Source organism: Apostichopus japonicus, chromosome 21 (assembly GCF_037975245.1).
Source record: "Apostichopus japonicus isolate 1M-3 chromosome 21, ASM3797524v1, whole genome shotgun sequence".
Lineage (NCBI taxonomy): Eukaryota > Metazoa > Echinodermata > Holothuroidea > Aspidochirotida > Stichopodidae > Apostichopus > Apostichopus japonicus.
In genome coordinates this window covers 15,245,745-15,271,175 of record NC_092581.1, presented here as the reverse complement: position 1 = coordinate 15,271,175, position 25,431 = coordinate 15,245,745, and the positions used below count along the sequence as shown (strand labels likewise).

At 36.8% G+C, this 25,431-nt stretch overlaps 1 protein-coding gene and 1 pseudogene across 3 annotated transcripts in view; both read left to right on the top strand.

The window, feature by feature from the left end:
- The first annotated feature begins 2,221 nt into the window (after positions 1 to 2,221).
- LOC139962733 (aminopeptidase N-like) overlaps positions 2,222 to 25,431 on the top strand; it is a 77,617-nt gene continuing 54,407 nt past the window's right edge. The window contains exons 1-5 of one of the 3 annotated variants that reach the window (XM_071962985.1): positions 2,222 to 2,785; positions 9,731 to 10,801; positions 16,104 to 16,377; positions 16,634 to 16,754; positions 19,222 to 19,376. In XM_071962985.1, coding sequence (XP_071819086.1) covers positions 10,092 to 10,801; positions 16,104 to 16,377; positions 16,634 to 16,754; positions 19,222 to 19,376 — 1,260 coding nt within the window. In that variant the 5' untranslated portion in view covers positions 2,222 to 2,785; positions 9,731 to 10,091. Of the gene's footprint in view, positions 2,786 to 4,491; positions 4,543 to 9,730; positions 10,802 to 16,103; positions 16,378 to 16,633; positions 16,755 to 19,221; positions 19,377 to 25,431 lie in introns of those variants that run through there. The other 2 variants (XM_071962983.1, XM_071962984.1) reach the window with 2 other exon arrangements.
- LOC139963299 (U2 spliceosomal RNA) lies at positions 24,185 to 24,261 on the top strand (annotated as a pseudogene).

The following is a 25,431-nucleotide window of genomic DNA, read 5'->3' as shown; positions in this document are numbered from 1 at the left end:
TGTTTGTAAGCCCTTCTCATTAGCAACTGGTCGTAAATGAAATACATGTTAAGAAATTATAACACACATGATTAACGGGTAATTACTTTTACCACTTTTAACTGATAAAAGCCACGAGAGTCGGATGATCACGCAATATGAAACATATATGAGACTACACATATGATAACATCAAACATGAAGATAGGGTGAATACCTATGACAGAATATAATCGTAAAGTAAGTAAAAAAGGGTCACTCGAAGATTTATTACAATATCAGGTTAGTTTTTGTTGGACCACAAAATTTTCTCTAATATAGTCTATACCTGGTGTTGCCTTCATTACTTTCCATTTTTTGATAAGGATAGCTCGCTGGAATTGGCCCCAGTCCGGTATAGTGAGCATTATTTGTAGTAGCTTAGATTTTTTTTTTTACTACCACTTTTGGAAGCGGATATAAATATCCGCCATTTTAAAATTGATAATTTAAGCTACACCCAAATTAACACTGGTTCTATACAGTTCTTCATGTGGTTAATACTCAAAGTAGGTCTACCCGACCACTAACTGGCCTGCATGCATGGAGTAAGATTCTGTGATGATATTTTGTATTCTGATAGACAGAAATTCGCTTAAAAATGTCGCATAAAACATTCAAGTGTATATGAGTTCATCATCAACGAACGCATGACGACTAAACAAAATAATAATAATACTTAGTCTGATTTTTTTTTTGCTAAACATGATCTAAAGGTTTTAACTCTTCATTCTCATGAAAAATAAACAAATGCTTATACTTAACCATTCTAGCATATCAATTAGGCAAATACTATCACAGGAAACTGGTCACTTGATTCATGAAACGTGCTCATCCATAGTGAGATAGAATGGGTTATCGATTGATTGCTAATGACTACTTAAAGGAGACTTCCGATATTGATTCGATGGGATAAATCACATGTAAGTATTGGTGGAAAAAAAGGTGGTACTCTGTAAATCTGAAAGTTAAAAGCTTTTTTTCTCCCAATATGCGGCAGTTATAGGCATTTCAAGAGATTAATAACAGTATTAAGGGGAGATTATATAGCAGATATATAATTTACTTTTACCTGTACATATGCCAAGTTTCATATGATTCTTTTCAACGAGGCGTATCTATTTTCTAGCACAATATTAATGTCTCAGTTAAGTTTGGAATACTCCTTTAATGTACAAAGTGATGGCTTTGCCTAATTCTGTACCTTGGATGGCTGCATGCATGGACTATAATGGTTTGTGACAGCTTGTTGACATGGGAAATGTGATGATGGCATGTTAGCTATAGAAAAGCTTCCTTAGACACAAGTTCGGACAAATTTACACTTGTAAATGTCATAAAATTAATTAATAAGTTATTGTTACGAAATGTGAAACAAAATGTCGTTACTATAACCTAAGCCAGTGTTCGAAACGCCAAACATGTTGTTTTAATCTTCGCATCCTCTTATATATTTGTAATTTAACTATATACATTACACTTTTGCTGTTAGTAAAAAATCGAGAACAGCAACTGTATCTTGCCGCATATATACGTCATCATAAGTTTATATTTCCGGAACAATAATTAATGCATAAGCCACAGTTATCTATATATTTAAAACTTGACTGCGCGTTTTCCTTATGAACAGTATACTTCTGTCAATGCTGATCAACCAGTCACGTGCATGGTATTAAATATTCTGATATAAACTTATTTAAGGCATATCATGTTGCAAGCTTTAATTATACTATAAACAACGTTTTTGTGGGTATGCTACAAATACAGGTCTATAGTAAATACTATCATCCAAATGTAAGTTAAACTGTAAGTAAAGGCAATAAAAACTATTAGTCAAACAATTATAGGGCAAACCGCCTTCCGAAGTTGCCCTAAACTTGCCAGATATTAGTAACCAAAATCGGTCAAATTCATCAGACGAATTGTATTTGAATGCCAGTAAACGTAGATCATAGAGCGGTTAAACCGTAAAAGAATGTTTTCTATATATATCTTTTAAAGGTGACTCTTTTTAATATGTCTATTTTCTCCTTAACAATCAAACTAATAACATTTCTTCATGTCCAAACGGTTATAGTGATATATATATATCAAACTCACAACAAAAAAGCTTTTAGAATCTAGCTATGAATCTGTCAAATAATGGCCATCTCCTTTGAACTTTTTCCAGTTGATGAATGCTGACATTTGCCCGGTTTATAAGCCGAGGGATTTGGTTTGCCGATAGTCATTTTAGGTTCTATATTAGATATGGGAAGATGTAGTTCAAACGCCGCGACTATAGAATATAACTCCCAACTGACAACCGATGTTGAGCGGTTAAAATTGAGATTGTAATACTGTGTACACAAAGCGAGACGCACATAGCAAATTAATTTAGCTCGTCTGCTGCTGTTATACGACTACCGTTCTTTCTGCATCTTCTTCTTCTGTCTCTTTCCTGTTTTACGATCTGGAGTGTTCTGAAGTTACAAGCTAAACACGAGAAAGTACCTCTACACGGAGACACAGAGAAAGAGGCAGAGAGGCCAGATTAATCGGTTATGAAAGGTGCAAGGCAAGAATTGATTAAGAAATGAGCTGAAAGTATTATTTTCAAGAGTAAATTTTAGAGGATTCTTTTTTCTCGTGGATATTTGTTAGAGGATGTTTTGAGGTTTAAGAAGATGCCTCAGTTTATCTGGTCTACCGAAGAAACATATATACGCTGAGGAACGTAGAATTTATTTCAGCCATCCAGTGTATGTTACGTCCCAAAGCCTGAATGGTAATGTATAAACTTCTGTGCAACCCTTTATTTGATATATATATATATATATATATATATATATATATATATATATATATATATTTCAAACAATTTGAAACGTACATCTTTATAAGACATATCGAATCGTATCGTGAAGCGTTCATCTGTGTCATGTTGAGGTTAAGTGTACTATAACTCTATATAGTTTCACGTCTTCATAAATCGCAATTTTTAGAATATTCGAGACATATTTAAAGAGATTCAGGTCTGTGAAATTATTTGTACACACTAGATTAAAACGGATTTTCTTTTCAAGTTTAAGGTTATATTAAGCATAAATAAGTATAGTTTAAGTTTCAAGATTACTTAGAGGCTCGCTCATAACATTGTAACCGATGGACCGTTATCAGATAGACAGGCTTCATTAAACTCTAAGTATTTTTACATGTAAAGATATAACTGTGTAGTATATATTGGTGTTATCATAGGCCTGTTTCTGTGGTGCAATTATAATCAAAATTATGGTGTTAGGGTGTCGGCATCCGCAAGCGGTAATTTAGGTCATTTTACTGGATGCTCAATGGATGTTATCAGAACATCCCAAAGATACCATAACCGACATCTTTCAGTAAGGCAATGCTCGATCTCTTTGCTATCAATTTAATAAAGCTTTATATTTGATGAACAAATCAACCGATTTTCTTTGTTTAGAAATGTTTTATTGGCAACTTGACGTTCTCTAAATAAAAATCACTAAAGGACAAATAAAAAATCAGTTATTACTGTTTTTCTTTCAGAAAAAAATCATTTTCACTCTCTACAAAATTGATTCGCGAATTATATTGTATATCGAATCGAGAGTTAAAAATAACTGAAACTTTTTGCTGATAAGATGTATAATTATGCAGATCGGTACAGATTCATATTTCAGTTGATGGTGCGCAGCCACCATTTTTGTACTGGGGGGGGGGAGGGAGATGTCATCCAGGGTAGTCGTCTAAGGGGAGGAGTTTCCCACTCCTATTTTAGAAAGTTTGGGGAAATGCAGGGTGCTTGGATGCAAAATTGTGCTCTATCTTGGCAATTTGGGAAGCAATGTTGAAGAATTTTCAATTGTTTATTCATTAAGAAGGGGGAGGGGAGGGTGGTGGGAAGGGGAGGATGAGGGGAATGTGTAGGGGAGAGGAGGTTAGTGGGAGGGGGAGCCGGAGGCTACATCCCCCGGAAGTATGTATATATATGTGATCTTCCCGCAAGCAGGAACTCGCGAAAGAAGCCATGGAGGCTTGTAGACTCGCAAGCTGACCGAAGCCAATCTCTCGGCACACATCCATTTAACGTCCATGTCGGGAAGTTGTTATTGAACAACACCCTTGCCAGACGACACACCTGTCGGCGGGAATCGAACCGGGGATCTCATGACTGGGAGACGCCGGCGTTAACCACTAGACTATACACTCCGCCTAAGTATAAGTTGTCGCGTCCCTGATAAATATATAGAAGACATCTTATATGTATAGACATTACAGGGCATGGACACATATAAGCGTTTAGGCTCTTACCAGTCGCCTTGTGTACAACTCCAAAAGTTTATTTAAATTCCGGAAACAAAACCAAAAGTTTTATTCTCAAACTTTTCGGAGACAGAAAGAAGATATTTATGTTATGCTATGATCTTGCCACAGAATAAGAGATATCAAATAAAAACTTAAAAGAAATTGTCGGGGAAAGTCCTGGCCAGAATTAAGAGTTAGGAATGGGGCTGGAGAAAGAAGGTATAATTTTAATTATTCTTCAACTCTATCCTCAGCTTAACCTACGATTGGTTATAATTTTATATAAAATAATGATTAAAATATTTATAATGCATTTTGCAATTAGCTAATTGTGAGAACTTTGCTGTTTACGTCAGTTCTTTTAAATTAAGGACAACCACAGTTTTTGTCAGAAGACACCCGATAACTACAGGTCAAACTACAGGTCAAGATACAGAAATACGCAAGAATAACACACAGTATATATAGAGACAGGCTTTAACTATACATGTTAGGAAACATACAAAATCTAAAAGACTTCCCAGAACTTCTGGTCTAAATATGCAACATGCCGCATGAACTAGATAGATTATATTCAATTAGCCTACACGTATATATATGCAATACACCGTAACTATGTTAATATTTAACATATACCCATGCTCTAAATAAACTGTATGTCTGTATATGCAACCAGTTACATGCCATAGATAGACTATAACTACAAGTCTATATATGTCTGCATATATATGCAACATGTACATGTCATTGACAGACTAACTACAAGTCTAAATATGCTACACGCATATGCAAGACACAAACTAACTCTGTTAATACTTAACACATACAGGTACAATAGATAAACTGTAGATAAACAGGTACAATAGATAAACATAATATGCAACATGTACATATCCATATAGACAGACTAACTACAAGTCTGAATATGCACCACGCTATAGCCTATATGCAGTACACAAATTAACTCTGTTAATTCGTAACATGCAATATAGACACACTATTATAGGTCTATAGGCAACATGTACATGCAATAGACAGACTAACTACATGTCTAAATATGTCTGCATATATGCAACATGTACATGCCATAGACAGACTAACTACATGTCTAAATATGCAACACGTATATGCAAGACACAAACTAACTACGTAACATGCAATATAGACAATGTATATGTCTATATACAACATGTAATGCAATAGACAGACTAACTACAAGTCTAAATATGCAACACGTAGCCTTATAAGCAAGACACAAACTAACTATTTTAATACGTAAACATGCAATATATGTCTATATCCAACATGTACATGCAATAGACAGACTAACTACACTAGGTCTAAATATGCAACACGTAGCCTATATGCAATACACAAACTAACTCTTTTAATACGTAACATGCAATATAGACAATGTATATGTCTATATACAACATGTACATGCAATAGACATACTAACTACACTAGGTCTAAATATGCAACACGTAGCCTATATGCAATACACAAATTAACTCTGGTAATACGTAACATGCAATATAGATAACGTATATGTCTACATGCAACACGTATATGCCTATATGCAAGGCGCAAACTAACAACACGTAGGCCTTTATGCAAGACACAAACTAACTCAGCCTATACGTAACATGCAATATAGACAAACTATAGGTCTAATATGCAACATGTACATGCAATAGACAGACTAACTACAAGTCTAAATATGCAACACGTAGCCTATATGCAAGACACAAACTACGTAACATGCAATATAGACAAACTATAGGTCTAATATGCAACATGCACATGCAATAGACAGACTAACTACAGGTCTAGGTGGGAATCGCTAAGTCAATCAGCCTTCTTCCATAAAGCTATATGGTAAATTGCATTCCTTTGCGATTTGGTTGGTGTCCGGTGTCAACAAACGTCTTTTACCAATAGCAGCTGGATCTGTACTTAAAATGTCAAAATAACGCTGGCTGTGTTACTTGGCACGTACGGTAGAGATGATGATATGTTATATGGAATTGTCTGTTATATCGTACTATATATACCCCTCAAGGTTATAAAAAACAAATAGGACATAAACTTGTTGTGACAGAGAGGCTATATCTTGATATCACACAGTCAGCTGTCAGTTTAATGTTTAATCCTCATGCGACATCAAGTTATATCAATAACAACAGAAAAGAAATGTTGGCAAAACATATAATGTACCGTACAAGGGCGTAGGAACCGGGGGGGGGCTGGGGTGCGCCAGCCCCCCAGTGAAAAAGTATGGGGGGCGGAAGTATCATTCCGCCCCCCCCCCCCGCTCCGCAAGTCAGAAAACCCCTTTTTCATTTCCAAATGAGAAAAAAATCTCATTTGGAGCACCAAATTGCATTTAAGGCCAGGTGAAAATGCAAAATTCTTTACAAAATGGAGTGGGAGTTGAAGTGTGCCATATTGCACCAAATTGCATCTGAGGCCACCTGGAAATGCACAAAAAATCCAAAGGGGAAGGGGACACCCCTCCCCTTAGACCCCTCCCCCAGGCCGGCCAACAGTCTTCAGCCCCCCCCCCACTCAAAAGTACCTTCCTACGCCACTGGTACCGTATCAGTATACCGTATGTACTGCAACGCACACTGTGTAGGTCTATTACATTAAGCTATGTTTATACACGTCTAATAGTATAGGATTGCGGGCACAATTTTTTAGTTTCATCCCATTCAAAGAAACTATTCCCTCCTTTCATGCCGTTCTCATATCCGGACTATGGTACTGACTAATGAGAAAGATTCAATATAGATCGGCGATCAAAACAAAAAAGATCAACCAACCTGTTTGCAAATCACTACAACGCTGTATTGCAATTGATCAAAATGATTCTTGGACTGACCAAATTCTAGAAAAGGAAAAAGAAACTTTCTGAGAACTAAATCTAGAAACCACGGCACCATTCGGTTTATACATCAGATACGACCTGCCGTCCCAGATAAACCAAAACAATTCCTTTGAAATTACGACGGAATCGGATTAAAATAATCCGACACGGATACAAAATAATCTGATTATACAAAACTACCCGCTATTCTAACAGAACTCGGTAAGGTCAGCTTGACTTCACCACCCATGCCGACATTCTTCTCCTATAAATAGGTACAATTCCTGCTACCCAGTGTCACCTTCTCTTACCTCCCTTGACCTTCATTAAAATAACCTTTCAGTCGATATACCAATTGAAGCCAATTCGGAGACGATCTCGCTATCTGACATTGTAGTAACAGTATTCACATCTGTGTGTTCAACATCTATTCAACTTTCTAAACTGGGAGGGAGGCCTCGGCTCTGGAAGCCCTAGTGTGAGAACCCAGTGGCGAGAGGGCTTGTGAGTCAAACTCCGGAAGTAAAGTTTACTTCCGGGAACAGTTCGGCCCCAGGCAAGGGAATGCTTTCCTTTCTTATGGCTAAGTACTCTCGGGAGGATGTTAATGCCAGGGATGGGGCAGCCTCGCAGTAAAGCCATCTTGACCATGTTCTTAGGTCTAGTTTATTTTGTATCTATTTCTCTGTAAACGCTTCCAAGTAATTGCTAGTCTTCTTTCACCCTTACTCTGTTGTTTATACATTGATATAGTCTTCTTGTTCATAATTTATTGCTAACCTACAGGAGCCTGCTCGATCAGGCTTGTTCCCCCTCCGCCCTCCCCCCCCCCCCTCCCTCGACAATGATTGTCACTTTCGGTGATTATACACTGAAGAAGAGCTATAGTTATGCAAAAACAAAACATTGGCTGTTTTACTTCCAATCACTCACTTAATCTGATTTTCTTATAAATCTCACTCGACATCCAGCCATTCTTTAAATGCAGCATAGTTGTTTTACAACTATGTTGTTTTCCCCGTTATTCCTACATATAAGCCTATATACATGCTTATATATATATATATAACATAGGCTATATGTAAATTAATTTTGTGCCTTAAGGCACCCTTTACACCGGGCACCCACCCCAACCCCGCCAGCACGCACTAAAGCACACATACCCCTATAATTCGAATATGTCCTATATGACTGTTATTCGTGCCACTCTTCTCATTTGGTTCAGTCCGTGCTTATATCGTAAGATGAAATAATAGAATACACAGCTTACTACAAATGAATTGCTCCCACATAGATACACGGTATATTATATTATGCATACGGTATGTACAATTTATTATATGTAAAACGAAACGAAGAAATTGTTTTCCAATTACATGCCACCAGTCTGCCTTCGTTTGTTATAACTGACTGTAAAATGAGAAATTTCAACATTAATTATTAAAGATATTTAATATTCATGAAAATAATTTTACTAACACCAAAACTAAGGAATTATATAGTCTACGATTAGGGTGCCTCATCACTATGAACTAGTTTATATGGTTGAGTCAAACTGTTAAAGCCTAGGGCTAAATCTACTCATTTATTGGTTCTGATTTCGGTAAACTGTACAGTCTAAATCTCTTTCTTTCCTTTAAGCATAAAATCTAGAAATTTGATTAATATTACATTCATGATGGTTAACGTTTTTATTTAGAATGAAATTATAGGAGTGCAGGAATAAATCTTGCATATTTTGGAATATAAATTAATAATTATATATGATACGTAGAAAAAAGGGTGTTGGTTGTAGCCCTGTCCCCGTGACTGAGTATTAGCTCACATACAGCATTATAGAGCCATAAAGCCCTCTAGTAGGGTTTCCCTAACTTTATCCCCCCCCCCCACGAACCCCTGTGGATGTCAGAGTAGTCCACGAACCCACAACTTTTCGAGACACGATACGAGTCATTATTTTACTATAATACGCATAACAGTGCTTCGTATAAAAGATATAGTTCATATAGTATAATTTGTAGAGTTTGTCGATAGGTACGACTTTTGTACATTACTAAATTATAAGATATATCAGATTTTAGTTCAACCAAAAGTACTCTAGTTTTGACTTTCAGAAACGTCTCATGAACCCCCTGGGATGGACTCACGCACCCCCTGGGGGTTCATGCACCCCAGTTAGGGAACCCCTGCCCTATAGAGTATTTGCCACAATAATGAGTCTCTACTGCTTTTATTTAATTCCCTTTGTTTACTTCTTAAATTTAGATATGAGAACTTTGGTCTTTGGCCAAACATGAAAAATCAGCTGCATGCAGTTAATGTACAAACTTTGTTATATAAACTGATTTCATATTATCTTTTGAGTATTCTCTTCTCTTTCTGTTGGCGGTCACGTTAATACGTGAATGTATCGTAAACATTTTAATAGTGGGAACTATATAGATATCATTTTACATTACGTTTTTATTGTATAATCAACTATAACTGACTATAAATATCCACCAAAACCTCTTTCCCTTTTCTCTATTTTTGAAACAGATTTTCTTTCTTCGATCGATGCCAGAACTGTTTCACCAATTGAGACAAAAATATCTCGTGATATTTGAGGACAACTTTTCCAGCCAGAAGATGAAGACAACATCTGATTAAATAAATTAGGAAACCAACGAGTGTTTGATAAATCACTTCATTCAACACAAATCTCTGTGCCTTCAACGTGCTTAATTCATTCGAGTTCTATTTTTGCTATAAATTTAGTCTTCTTCTTCTAAGAAAACCAAAAAGAGACGGAATTTTCTTTCCCAATAAATACTCACAGATGAGCTAAAAGGATTTTATAGGATTAAGGCGCCATTTTGCCACAAAAAAAAAAAAGAAAGAAGATATACCGAAGATCAAAATGGAACCAGACCACAACGTCAATTTCATCAAACGGTCCTCGAAATTACAAATGGACGATGACGAAGTACAATTTCAAAATGGCGGAAGTCTCTTAGGAATATCATCCAAAATACCGACAAAATGGCCAAAGAGTAAAGTTCTTCTCATCGCTTCACTGATAGCTTTGTTTGTGGTGACGATGGCTATGCTCTTACTCCTGTTTGACCGACGCCACTACAGTACCGGTTGGAGAGTCAAACCCGGCAGTGATGCAGCGACTCACGCCGTCAGTACCGTAAGACCTGAAACGTCGGCGAACCCGCTCGTCGCCCAAACTACGACCCAGTGGGAATCTTTTCGGCTCCCGACCAAGTTAAAACCTTCTCATTACCGGCTGTCGTTAACAACTTTTATCGAGGAGGACTTCTTCACTGGAAGAGTCGATATCACATTCCAGTGTCTGGAAGCGACGAACGTTGTCATTTTACATCAAGAAGACCTGGACATGTTTGTTAACTCTATCCATCTTACCAGGAGAGATCAAAAGGAAACCATACAACTTCAGTCTCCGCCAAATTACCACAAGTCTTATTCCTTTTACATCATGCATTTTCAAAACGATTTACAAGCCGGAGAAACGTACGTCCTTCACCTTGAATTCCAGGGAAACTTTGCTCCCAGTATGTACGGTATCTATCGCTCTCAGTACCAAACAAAATCAGGCCCCAGGTAAGTTACGTAACAATACATACTCTGTACACACTGCAGGGTAAACCCTCGGTGAGAAGGGGATGCGTGGAAGGGGGGGGGGGAGGGGAAGATTAAAGTAACTTGTGGATACAGGAGTCATAGTCAGTGCTTAACCACTTTTCTATTACACCCACCCCCCCCCCTTTCACGATTGAAAACTCGTTTGCAACCCCTCTACCTGCAGCTGAGGATAAACACTATATTGCTTCCATGAAATCTGCCACTTATGCCTATAGCGTCACCCCCCCCCCCCCCAACCCATCGGAGACCCGCCTAGCAACTGCAGGGGTTAAATCCATCGCATGTTCAGAGACGCTTTAAATGTTAGTTTTTCTTGATATTCATGAACTGATTTCGTCAAGAAACATTTGGAATAAAATGTAATGAAATACAAATTCAAGGCTTTCATAAAAATCCATCGTTAACGTAAATATGCTCGTTATCTTCCTCTACATTAATAACATGTTGTACATTATAGCCCCCATCCCTCCCCACACCCCCACCCCACCACATCCATCCCCACCCTATGATTCCCATTCCCCTTCCTCGACACCACCACAAGAAATGTCAAAGTCATAAATATATCACTATCTGGAACTTGTGAACTTCATAATATTTGCAGCAAAACCTTAGAGGCGAATTCAGCCCTCATAATATCATATATCAGAAGCGAACCCAGTGGTTGTGTGTGGGGGGGGGGGGGAAGGCTGTGAAAACCTCTTTTCCTTGTCAACCACACAAAGAAATTCCAAAATAGTTATTAGCACAACCTTCCCGCCCCTGACTATAATTAAAATCATTTTCATACTGGAAGGGTTTTCAAATTTTAATGAAACTTCCAGAGATAATTCAGTGTTCCTGGCAAAAATGTTACATGTTTATTATTACTTTCTTTTCGCTATTAGCAGACGTCATGTAACACGTGACTAACACTCTTGGGATGTTCCAAGATATAAAAAATAATAAAAAAAAGTAGTCACCTGTTTCTTAGATATTTCTATAAAACTGTCTTTTAACCTGACATTTAGCACCTTAAGATGATTGTTTCAACAGAATTTCAGTTTGAAAGTGATAACGAACAGAGCAATACTAACATGATGGAAATCAGCTTCACAGATCATAAACTTTAATACGGTTACCATAGCATCAAGAGCAAAACCTATCTGCTCTATTTCTTTTACCAGTGATGGCTGACTATGGATATATTTAACACGATCACGTGACCAACAGTCTTGACCCATGAGCTAACGAAGATCTCGTATTTATATATAATCATAAAGTAATCAACATTTTGAAATTATCCTTAAGACTATACTTTGATAAACCAACCAACCATGCAACCACCCTCCCCCAAGAAAGAAATATAGGTGTAAGGATCCAGAATGCTTCGATTAAAATATATACAAACATTGAGCTCCTGTTATCTTTTTTTTGTTTGTTTTTCAAAACAACACATAGGCTTATCCTACTACTACTACTACTTCTTTCCTTCAGGAAAGAATGTTACGAAACTTAAAGCAATTACCTTACATGACAGCTTGATTGATTTCGTCCTTTTGCCATAAACTTGAAAGATGCTTACAAGGTGAAAACCTTGCAAGGACCTGTGTTAGTTTCAAATGTCAATGCTCTTAGGTATAAGCAAAGAAGAGACAAGGGGGCGAAAAAAACAAGAGAGGTCGCTGAAGAATTATAAACTAATAATATGAATTCTTGACCCTTTCGAATAAACTGTAAGTGTCGGACTCCAAATTATAATCGCACTCATGCAGTCCTGTTTTGTTTTATGATAAACCTTAACAATTGGTTATTTTATTTGGATGTATTTGACGTCAAAACAGCGTGCTGTGATTCCTTCTTGGTAGTTTAAAAGTAGAATGATTAATTCGATAAAGTTTCATCGCACCACCTGTCATTACACGGTATGTGGCACCTGTTCAATTATTATCTCTGTGCGTTTGTCTGTTGTTTATACTGTTGTGTTTACCTGTGTTCATTTTCTATATAGGCCTATGAGTATACAGTTTATCCTGCAGAGAAAATTTGAGAAGAACGTACGGGAAAACGACTTAATAAATATCGGGATTCTGTTTTCTTCCTTTTACCATGAAATGGAAAAGGGTTTCATAAGATAACAGTAGCAAAAGAAATATATACTTGAAGGCTATATGTAAACATATAGCACTTTGTCTTTGATAATTCTGTAACAGTTATTATACTTGCTGGAAATAGATAAATGAAAGAATAAGAAATGAAATATGAGAGAGTTGGTGCCAGTGTTTGCATGGATGTGTGTGCCAAGTCTTATAGCAATTCCACTTTTTGGTTATAGTAGAACATATATGTTCGTGGCATCGCAATTTACCACCGAACTGGGAAACAGTGCCAAGTGTTTACTTGATACACACGAAGAATTACACATAGGAGGAGAAAAAACAAAGATGAAGACAGTTGGGATGGAATGATTGTTAACCTCCTTACTCAATCAAAGCAGTAGTTCGTGTTAAAGGAGACACAAAGCCAATTAACATCCTTAGATGATATGATAAAAATCTATGTGTTGAACAAATCCCAGCTTTGTGTGTGAAGGAAACATTAAAACTGTGAAAGTCCCCCACAAATGTATAATAAAACCATTTATTAGCTGTTGGGGGGGGGGGGGTGGATGGGAAATTGTTTATTACTGTGAAGTAATCGCTATCACATATAGATCAATAACGAAACGTGCTTGCGTTTATGACTTCTTCGAGTCGTATATGAACTCTGACCTATTCAAATCGTAATAATTATACAAATTATCTCCGCGCTTCCTTTAAGCTTCACCTATTCATTTATGCTGTTGTATATACTTGTACTCACAATTGACTATACTAATCGCTTAATTATACACTACAGCAAAAAAATAACAACAAAAAAACAAAAAGAATTCAGAGGAACCCCAGAAGGTTAATTTGGTAAATCTTACTTCGTTTGCGGCGTACCTCCGAATTTAAGGCCTTACAACTTTAGGTGCGATTTTGAAAGACTCTAGAAGAAAAAAAAATCGGATTTATTTTCTGGGGGCCTTTTATTATGCAAAACTTCTTTCATTAAAATATTCATGACAACGAACTTCTGATTGCTTTACCCGTAGAGTTTCTCCTTCTTAACGTGATTCGTGAAACGTTCTATTTGAATCCTTGATTTCTGCTGTAAGACAACCTACATTTTTACTGCTGGATCTATATACAATCGTATTTTGTCTTAATTTAAATCCTTTTTTTTTTTCAAGGCAAACAATTTTTGTCAGTATTCCTTTTTTAACGAGCATTAGTTGTAGATAAAATGTCAATTTATTGCGCGACACTTATTGGGAACACCTGTAAGGGTGGCCCAGTGGGGTTGTCACGGCGTTGGTAAAAACCGCATTTATTCTATCAAGCAACATGTCGCGAGAGGATACAATTTACCAAGTTCGGTAATTCCTGAGAGATACATTTGAACATCAATTACGATCTCCCGTGACACGTTTATTTAATTCATATCACATGTCAGAGGAACGTCTAAATCGTGCACTTGGGTTAGTCGGGCTGGTGGAAGAACTTGAGATTTTAAAGTTCATTACAAAATCACAGGAGGAAAAAGAGTTTTTTTAAAAAGGAGGGGAAAAAACGAAAATGAAAGAAAAAGTTTGTGAGAACCTTGACAATGAAATTGAATGCTAGCCATTCATACTAACAATGTACGTTATATAGAAATATCCAGGACTATTTTCTAGGCGGTCATGTCAACACGAAAATGGTTTTACATTCTGATTTATACCAATTCATTTCGGGTTTTTTTTTTACTTCCAAAAATAAAAAAAAATCGGTATGTTAATGTATGACCTTTGTTATTGCTTTTTTTTGTGAATAATACGATAAATATTAATTCTTTAATCCTGATGACTCCGGTATAGATTAATGCAAAATCCATCAAATTCTACTGAATCAACCAAAACTATAAAAAAAAATAATAATAATAATGGAAATGAATATTTCGGTGGCTGAAGTAGATTGCTTAATAAAAATGATGGATATTGTCTGCATTTTCTGTGAAAGTCAAATTCAAAGTCAAATCCAAATAATACTTTGTATGGCGATGATATGATATTTTGGTCAAATTTCATGATGCTTTGTCTTAATGCATCTGGCAATAGCAGAAGGATGATTTCATCACGACAATCATTCAGCTAGGATTGTTTTCTTCTGATTGATCTGGAGAATATTTAACTCACTTATTCACATAGCAAAACAATATTTGTGCATTTTGATGAAATTCTATTAAATTCTAGATATAGAGAAACAGTGCCATTAAGCAAGCAATATATCACATTTCATGGATAAATCAGCAATAAGATTATATTACTGAAAATAAAAGCTTTTGAAGACTATATTCATCGTGATGACGTCACAGACCATCTTGACTATCATCCAATCTCTCCAGTCAAATTAGGTCACGTTCAAATCAACCATATCTTGAGTTAGGAACAAGATATTGCGATGCTACAGTTTCATCATAACAGTGCAGAATATGATCTTCTTTTCCGTATAAGTGTTTTAGTGGAAGATTCCTTAAAGAATATTCCTTAAATTAATTTACCTAGCCCAGACCACTTCGTGAATATTAATCGCGAAATTTTGAAACGATGATGTATATATGTATCGGATATAAAGCCCAAGTCACATCGGACACAGAATCTAAGTCCTACATTGGCACATTTAAGGAGGATCGTTTAAACAGCGATTCGACAACTACACAAAATCTCTCAGGCATGAAAAGTACCAAAAAGAAACAGAACTGTCAAAGTACGTATCGAACCTGAAAAGAATGGGAATTACGTAAAAAAGGACAGAATAAACACAAAAACTGAGCTCATTTCAAAGTGTCGCCATGGTATACAGACCGCCCAGCCGTGCTAGGAAGAAATAAGGTTACACGATCGTTTGCGTCCAGTTGTCTGATGATCCCCGCACAGGCGTGAAACTCGAGAAACAACATGCTGTAGGTTACCATATACGTATACTATATTATATATGAGGCCCGGGTTCGAATCCCAACGGAGGCTGGAAGTTTTTTCACTGTTCTGGATTTTGCAACTCATTACGATATCAATTATTATTATATATATATATATATATATATATATATATATATATATATATATATATATATATATATATATATATATATATATATATATATATATATATATATATATATGTTTGTTAATTACTTCTGTATGTTTTCTCCTAATTTATAGATATGTAATTGCATCATTCCTATCGCCGATGGGGGCACGAAGAGTTTTTCCCTGTTTTGATGAACCTGCCTTCAAAGCTAATTTCTCAGTTACAATTACCCACCCATCACATTATACCGCCCTCTCCAATATGCCTGAGGAGTCGAAGAGAGTTGTCAACACTTCCTGGAATGAGACTATATTTCAAGACACGCCCCTTATGTCGACTTATTTATTGTCTTTCGCCGTTACAAAGTTCTCTGCAAAAGCCAAAGTATTGCCGAATAATGTCGAGGTGAGTGAATAAGTTTATCAGCAACTTAGCCAAAAAGGGGTTGGGCGTGGTGGAGTGTTGAGGGGGTAGTACACGGGAAAGGTTGGGAAATGTGGTATTACTAATTTAATGCATATACAAAGTAAAACCTGAACCTTTCAACTGGTTGTGTGTGTGTACGGTGTTGACTCGGTATGAAAGATAAATCACAGAATCATTTTAGGTAATTTATTAACCCCTTTCTTCTTTTCAACCCCTTTATCTGTTTCTTTCTCAGCTGAGAGTCTGGTGTCGGGAGGAGGTTATCAATGATACCGACCTTGCCTTCTTAGAGGCAGAGAAACAATTTCTTTTTCTTGAAGAATACAGCGGGTTCCGATACCCACTGCCTAAACTTGGTGAGTTGATATAGGGAGATTAAACTTCACCCCTCCCCTTGGACTCTCCCATCATGGGCATCAGTCAATATTCGTGCCCCCCCCCCCTCCTCCTCATAATTTGAACACTGCCTCCGGGCCTGTGTATGGACTAACGATGTCTCTCGTTTTATCTCCCTTTGGAACACAACCACCAGTAGTGACATTCACGTTGAGCCACGACACTGTTAGCAGCACCATGCACAATCTATACCCTATTATATGGCCTACACTATATCCAATTAAAAGTTTCTCATGAAAAGTCGGTGACATAATCACTCAAACTTATAAATTTAGAACAACACTCCAGTAAGAGGGTGGCAAAACTAAGGAAAGATGACAAAAATATTCGCAAGTAAATTGTGACATCAGATGTTATAAGTATATAAGTTAAAGAAGTAGACAAAGAGGCCGTCTGTATAAGCTGGTATGTGCCCACCGAGACGCCTACTCTCGCACATGTTGATTTCGTTGATATAATTTATTATACATATTAACATTTGGCATATGACTATGACGAAATAACAGAAAATTGTTACTTGTTTCCCTCCTGCATATATAGCCAAGTATTCCTTTCCGTTAACAGAGAGAAAGGTGGATATAGAGAGGTGGATGTGGAGAGAGGTAGAGAAGTGGAGAGGTGGAGAGATAGAGAGGTGGAGAGGTGGAGAGATAGAGAGATGGAGAGGTGGAGAGGTGGAGAGATAGAGAGGTGGAGAGGTGGAGAGGTGGAGAGATAGAGAGGTGGAGAGGTGGAGAGGTGGAGAGATAGAGAGGTGGAGAGGTGGAGAGGTGGAGAGGTGGAGAGGTGGAGAGGTGGAGAGGTGGAGAGATAGAGAGGTGGAGAGGTGGAGAGATAGAGAGGTGGAGAGGTGGAGAGATAGAGAGATAGAGAGATAGAGAGGTGGAGAGGTGGAGAGGTGGAGAGGGAGTAGAAATGACATTGTTCCATTTTGTTCGAAATTCCACAGAAATCAAAACAGATGACTTGGAATTTACCTTGACCTGCAATTTCCTACTTGTATATTTGCAAAACATGACATGTTGTCTTGGGTTAGTTGCAGCATGGGCGAATATTAATTATTCGGTTGCTCGACTAAACAGGGGGCAAAAAATACAAGAAAAATTCCACGATTGGTTTGCCAAAAAATCAAGAATCTGTCCGAAACTTTGTTTTATGGATCCTTCTCAAATCGTGCATGGAGTAAATTTAAAGGTCGCTGTAATGTGGCGGTTATAACATTATACTTAATTTTAACATAATATCATTAATAATGTTATATAGAACAGCGGTATGTATCCTTGAAAGACGGTCATTTCGATATCCAAATTACTTGAGCTCAAAATCGTCCTCCTTTCTATTCTTTCGTATGAATATTAAACACTTAAGATTAAATTATAAAAAGAATATTTTAAAAGATTTTCATATTTTTTTCGTCACTAAACGAAGTTAAGACCACAATCCTGCTTCGTTGTTTGCTTTTTCTTTTCCTTTAGGTTTCTGGCTATTTTTTTTTCCCTTTTGACAAAATGATGTAATTCTCTAGAACACAACATCCGATCGGTATTATGTTGACACCTGACAGGCATACTCTTACGTATTTTCATCAACTTGTGAATTTTGTATATCTATTATATATAAAGCTATGAAAATATACCCGTTTATACCTAGATGGTTTAGCGAGAAATAATGCATGGTTTCTATTCCTTTTTATATATAGGTAAAATTGGGAATAGTTTGATAGAGGTATATAAACGCAAGTCAGTTCATTTCGACTGTATGTAAGTGAAGACAGTCTATAACCAAAATGAACGTGGCACTCAGTCAAAATGGGGCCCGTTATTATTTAAAGTCAGTTTAAGTTTCCTTCTCGAGTGAAATTCAAGAGGCCTGTTAAAGTACTGACATAAAGGGGACATAATTTGCTAAACATTGTTAGCGGCATCGTTATTTTTTTTTGGGGGGGGGGGGATGTCAAACGTTGTATGTAGGTTTTTTAACGGTCAAATTACTACCTCAGTAAATGGGTTTTTATTTTGTCTTTTGTCGACAATTTGTCCAATTTTGAAACCTTTTTTTCCCCGAAATTTAACTACCAAAAGAGGATTGTAATTAACCAAACTAAAATTCCTTCCTATTAATTAATTAATTTATTAGTTCGAAGAGAACTAAATGTAAAATATACCCGAATGCAATAAAATATGTTCCTCTCTTGTTGGTATTTAGGGAAACATTTGACTTGTGAACTACGTTATTTATCTTTGCCTTCCTTCTGGTATGAGCTTTTGTTTTCACTTCTACACCGGGAATTTGCTGTTATATTGTGTTCCCGTCAAAGCTACCAGTAATGTGCACGTTGTCCCTCGATCCTTATATATAGCCTGATTAAAGTTTAACGCCAACTTCCTATCTGCATATCTTGATGTACACAAGTTATCATTTCCACAGATTTGATCGGGCTACCTGAGCTTATTCCCGCAGGAATGGAGAACTGGGGTTTAATAACGTTAAAGGAGAAACACCTAGCGATAAATACAGAAAAAATTTCAACGTTGGACCTGCACGCATCGCTTTTTGTCATTGCGCATGAATTGAGCCACCAAGTAAGTGAAATAGTCACGAGTTGTGATGATACCGTTGATACCGATATATATATATATATATATATATATATATATATATATATATATATATATATATATATTTATGTTCAGACATGTTCATGATAATGACGGTAAAATATATAGAGGTTTCATGCACGTCCGTTGCGTATTAACTTATCCACACATATATCCACAAAGAACCAAGACACCCCCCAGTCAGGGTCGACAATTCTTTTCCACCCGTCAGAGGCCCCCATCATAAACTCGGGGGGAATCAGCGCCTATACCCGCTCCTTCCCCCCCCCCCCTCCCTCATGAAACATGATTAAATTGTACAAATTTTCATTTCGTTCCTGCAGTGAAATCGTGATTGTAAGTACAGTTCCGAGGTATTTAAGAAAAACAAGTTTGAGTGACAGATTTCACAACCGAAAGCAAAGAACTATGAAAGAGCGAAATATCGACTATCGATTAGCGTTTGTTATTTTGACCCAAAATGCACAGAAGAGCGTTTTCACAAATTAAGATTTTTGAAAAAAAATCGATGTAAAACAGACTTAAATTGTGCTCTTCTGATGTTTCTTTTTCTTCTTTTCTTTGATCATAAAGACGTTCTAATATTTTTCAATTCTATTTACATTTGTGAGTATGTTTCCGTTGTATGAAATGATTGGCGTTTTATGTATTATGTGTGTGAAAAGTTGCTGTGGTTACAAGAAAACAAAATGGCTACAATTGCTGTGAATAACATTAAAACGTCGGAACTTCCCTTTTTTATGACATGTAAAAGAGCATGGACGTATATAGCTAACAGTCCGAAGATATCTTGAAATTCAAAGCTATTAGAAGACGTAATATAGCATCATTACTTTGTTTCCCTGTGCCTCATACATAATAATGACGTAACCATACTCATATTTTCAAGAGAATCACTTTGGGTATATAGGCCAGAATCAGTGCAATATTTCCGAGCGAGTATAATATCAAGTAATGCAACTCTCTTACAATGGAACACTGCACTGCCAGTTTGAGGTTCATTGCTTTCTGCCCCCCCCCCCCCCCACCGCTTTCTGGACTCAAGGCGCCGGTTTCCTCTTCTTGGCGAAAGTTATAGTATCGTCCGAGGGCGCCAAAATTCCCCCTCGTTTCAACGCCCCAACACCTCGAGTTCGATAACTGAGCCGGTATAGTTGTCTATTTATGCCCCAGTCCGCCCGCCTACAAGCCACATAGTTCTCCCTGTCTCTAATGAAATGTACTTTATCGATATGTGTCTTATTTAATTCATATTCGGCAAGAATGAAAAAAAAAATTATAGGACGTATATAATGCGCAACTTCATGCAAACGCCAACTTTCAGGAAGGTTACGTACGCACTACTAACTCGATGCTTTGCGTACTGTGTGCGTATATACGCCTCGTTGGGAACTTCGATCATTCGATACGTTGACACTGACTAGTCGTGGGTGTCAATATTTGTAACTGGTATTTAAAAAAAGACTGAGACAAACATAAATCAACTGTCACCATTCTTGATTACAATATGTCAACAACAACAAACATCATGACAAAATGAGGCCAGAATTATTTTAACAACAATAAGACTGCAATAAATTCTGCTTTGAAACAGATACTTAAACTCAACCTACTTGAACTTCCAACAGAAACCGATACGAATGTTAAAAGGCAGAAATGTAGACCAAACACAAGTTTTGTTTTCTATTTCACGAGTGACATCACGTTTTAAACTTACGAACCTTATACTGCATTGTTCTACCAGTTCAAGTGGATTCATGTCTCACCTAATTAGCAATCTTGTACGACCTTTTTTCGTTATTATGGAAAAGGAGATATTTCGTACTTGCTGTCAACAGAAATGTATGTTTACAAATCTCTAAGAAACAAATATCGAATCATAATCGTATCGGACAATCTTTTTTAAGCAAACTAATTTAACCAACGAAAATTTGTACTGTAAAAATCAACAAGATATGCCTTTTGCATAAAGCTTTAATCTTTTAAATCTATGAGATCCAGCTTTTAGATGACGCCATCTTAACTGGCGTATTACTCTGTGCGCAAAATCTTTTACACGCAAAACTCCCGACCTTCCCAACGGCATGGCTACGACACATTGTGATGTCATCGTTGCTAAGCAACCATCGTTTCCGTCTGTGTCATGAGTATATAATCAAGCTCGGGAATTATATTGTTTTTTTTAGAAGCTGACTGCATAATTCATAGTTCAGAGCCCTAAGTCATTCACTATACTAATAACATTTTAATTCCATGGATTAAGAATCATTCTTAATTAATTTCTAACGGCAACAACTCTTGTCGGCATTCATAGTAATAGTTTTCTCAGCAAGATCGTCTAGCAGATCTTGGGTCCACAACAGTTATTTAATGATATTTAATGTAGCGTAATTATATTCATAGAGGTAACAAACAACGACACAGAATAAAAATTGCAATGATACATATTTATCATTTCATTCTAGTTTTCTGTTTCTGTTTCTATTGAATGATATTGAAAGTTTAGTTTCTTGAAAGCGGAAGTGCACAGGTCTTCAAAGGTGTGGGGGGGGGAGGGGTAAAATTCCAACTTCCACCGATTGACTTTGGAAGAGGGAAGGAACCTTTATGTACGGGGGTGTAGGTGGATTAAAACTTTGTATGTAATAGCAGTGTGGTTGTGGGTTAGTTTAATGGGGCTACCATGTAGGGGAGATTGGGGGGGGGGGGGGCTCCCCCAGAAAATGAAATCAAAGTTTAGACGAATCATATTGTCAGATGGTTCGTTCTGAGGCATATTTAAACTACAAATTAGACTTAAAACTTCGTCTTAAAGCATGGTTTTGTTAATAAATACATTTAGATTTTGAAGGAAACAAACTCCCGACTGATCGTTTTTCTCCGAGTGGAAGTAAGGGTCGGGGGGGGGGGGGGCGTGGACACGTTGTACACAGGGTAACAGAGTGGGTATTGTTTGAGAGGACGGAAGCAGTGGATTAGTATATATAGACCCTATTTCGTCATCTAGGTCTGTATATATACATGAATATGTATACACGATATCCCTATAAGCTATATATTCTGTTAACCGTTTCAGATTTCTATAATGTAGATTATTCATGTAGGGAACGAGCTCGCCTTTGGCCGGATACATGTTTGCGTGCTAGTTACTACAGATTTAGCAACATACGACAGTATTTCTCCATCTCCTTCTATATTAAATATTAATATAGGTATTACGTTTTAACGAGGGCGGTTGTGGAAAGTGCATTGTTTAAAGAGTGGAAAGGAATTGCTTGAGTGTATTATAAGTTAAAATTATTTTGGTGTCATATGGAGGTGTTATTATCAGTTGCCATTACTTTTAATTCACCCCCTCCCTAAAACAGAGAGCAGTATAAATTGCCATACGTTGATAACCCTATATCCCCGCTCCTTCCACAACAACGCCCACTTTTTCCTACTCCAGTCCTCAGTCAATAAAGCAAATTGCATCTTGGTACAAATGTCCAACGGGGGGGGGGGTGGGTGATCGGAAAACGACGGAGAGTAGGGTTGATGGGAGAGGCTTGTCTTGAAACTTGACTGGACATATAAAAAAAATATTATGTATAATTTAATACTATATATGGATTCACCTCGACCTCATTATGGTTGCATGATGGAATATTTGAATTCTAAAGCAACAACTAACTGACAACTTTGAGGTAAAATTGTTAAAAGAGAAAGAGGCCACTTGTTTAAATCAAATCAAAAAGATGTGTATTTACAAAAATATGCTCTTTGATGATCAAAGAGTGTACATGAAGACGGTTACTTGTCGTATGTTTAAATGAGAAATATGATATCAACCTCTTGTTAACCCCCCGTCCCCCACCCCACCCCCACCCCTAACCTAGTTTGTGGGTTTTACTTAGGTTTAGTATTTCATTTCTCCTTCTTTTTCTTTATATTCATCTTTTTAACTTATTTGAAACTTATTGTTCTATCGGGTTTAGTATAGAGAATAAATATCTTTTTTTTTTTTTTTTTTTTTACTTATTGCTAGTGTCCATCATAACTACTTTACCTATAGGTATACTTTATTTATATCGGTACATGGCCCGGACGGTGATGATGATGATGATGATGATGATGATGATGATGATGATGATGATGATGATGATGATGATGATGATGATGATGATGATGATGATGATGATGATGATGATGATGATGATGATGATGATGATGATGATGATGATGATGATGATGATGATGATGATGATGATGATGATGATGATGATGATGATGATGATGATGATGATGGTGATGATGGTGATGATGATGATGATGATGATGATGATGATGATGATGATGATGATGATGATGATGATGATGATGATGATGATGATGATGATGATGATGATGATGATGATGATGATGATGATAATAATAATAATTAATTGTTATTAATAGTTATAAAGAAACATACTGAAAGCATTATACAAGCTAACTCATTAATATTCATAAGCTATAACGGACTGTAACAAAATAGCATGTGCAAATATATTGTTAACAGAATTGACAACAGAAGATAGAATGATCAAGACATGTTATAAGTTCGTAGGATTGTCTTCAAGTTTTAATTTGTTAAACAGCTTTAACAAGTTATCAAAACCAATTAGCTATGAATTCTAACCCACCAGGTCTTGACGAATATTAACACAAGTTTTTTTGTTTACTTTGTCTCCATAAGGAAAAACAATTTAATGAAATGCCTTGTTGAAATTTGAAAACACGTGACCAATATTAAACCTTCTCGGCCTTTTGGCTAAGATCATGTGTAGTATCTGTTCCCTTTCGAGGGGAATGGTGATGCACACCCGACGATGATCACACACACAGTTACAGTCCCGATGCAAGGGGACTGGGGTTGAGAGCGGATCAGTCGTTCGGTAGTTTTGGTTTTCGTGCCCAGGTTCTTTCCTGGGTGACTTTTTCTCAAAAAGTATATTAAACCTTTCTGTCATTTTTAATAGTACGTTGATTGTTGTGCTAATTAACATTCCAAATGCTTCACATTTCAAGAAGAGACTAAGGGAACTAAATTAAATAGAGCAAATGGAAACTTTCTGGTGACGACAGTACCATGTACAAAAGTCATCAGCGTGAATAACGTTTAATGAATGATTCTGTTTACTTTATGAGGCGATCCGCGACACGGGTTTAATCAATCATGAAAATGCGGGCCTAAACATAATTAAAAAAAGAAAAGAAAAAAGTATGAATGATACATATGAAGAAAATTCCTGTGCAGATCTGACAAAAACCGGAGTAAAGGAATCTTTGTCGGTACCAAATGCGAGCGCATGTCTGTGTTTAAGCTTGGAGCCTGGGGACGGGACATCAAAACGGTCTAATTTTCTTTGAGGGGAGGGAACAGTGGCGGAGCTAGGGGTACTGGTCAGAGGGGGGGCGAGAATGGTCTGTAGGGGCGCTTGTGTGTGCCAATTAAATTGGGATAAACCAATTGAAACTCTTTTGTTTTTTATGTTAACTAAACCTTCCAAGTATATTATTGAAATTTAGATTGAACACGATCGTAATCGCTTAGTATTAGCGATTAACTTATGTTCCATGTTTACTCTTAATGTTGTCGCCCAGTCACCTTTCCCGAGTTATTCATATTCCGCAGCCCCCTTCCCACCCCCCCCCCCAAAGATTTCAACCGTTTCAAACGTTTCATATTTCCTTTATTATTATTTGAAAGTAAACTTAAACCCTGAGCATATGAGTTGCATGTTAGGCGGGTTTTAGTGCCGGACAGTGTGAACAAAAATAACAAAAATTAATTAAAAAAACCAAAAACTTGCATTATGTGTTGGGGACATCTAAAGATACTGTCTGCATATCTCAATTTTCCAAAGGATTCCAATTATAGCTGATAACAGAAGAAGGCAATTGGACATTATATCAGCCAGTAATTTCCGTTTTACATTTCATCCCATTAATCTCGCTAGTATAATCTGTTTTCGATTACTATGACATCAAACGTAAA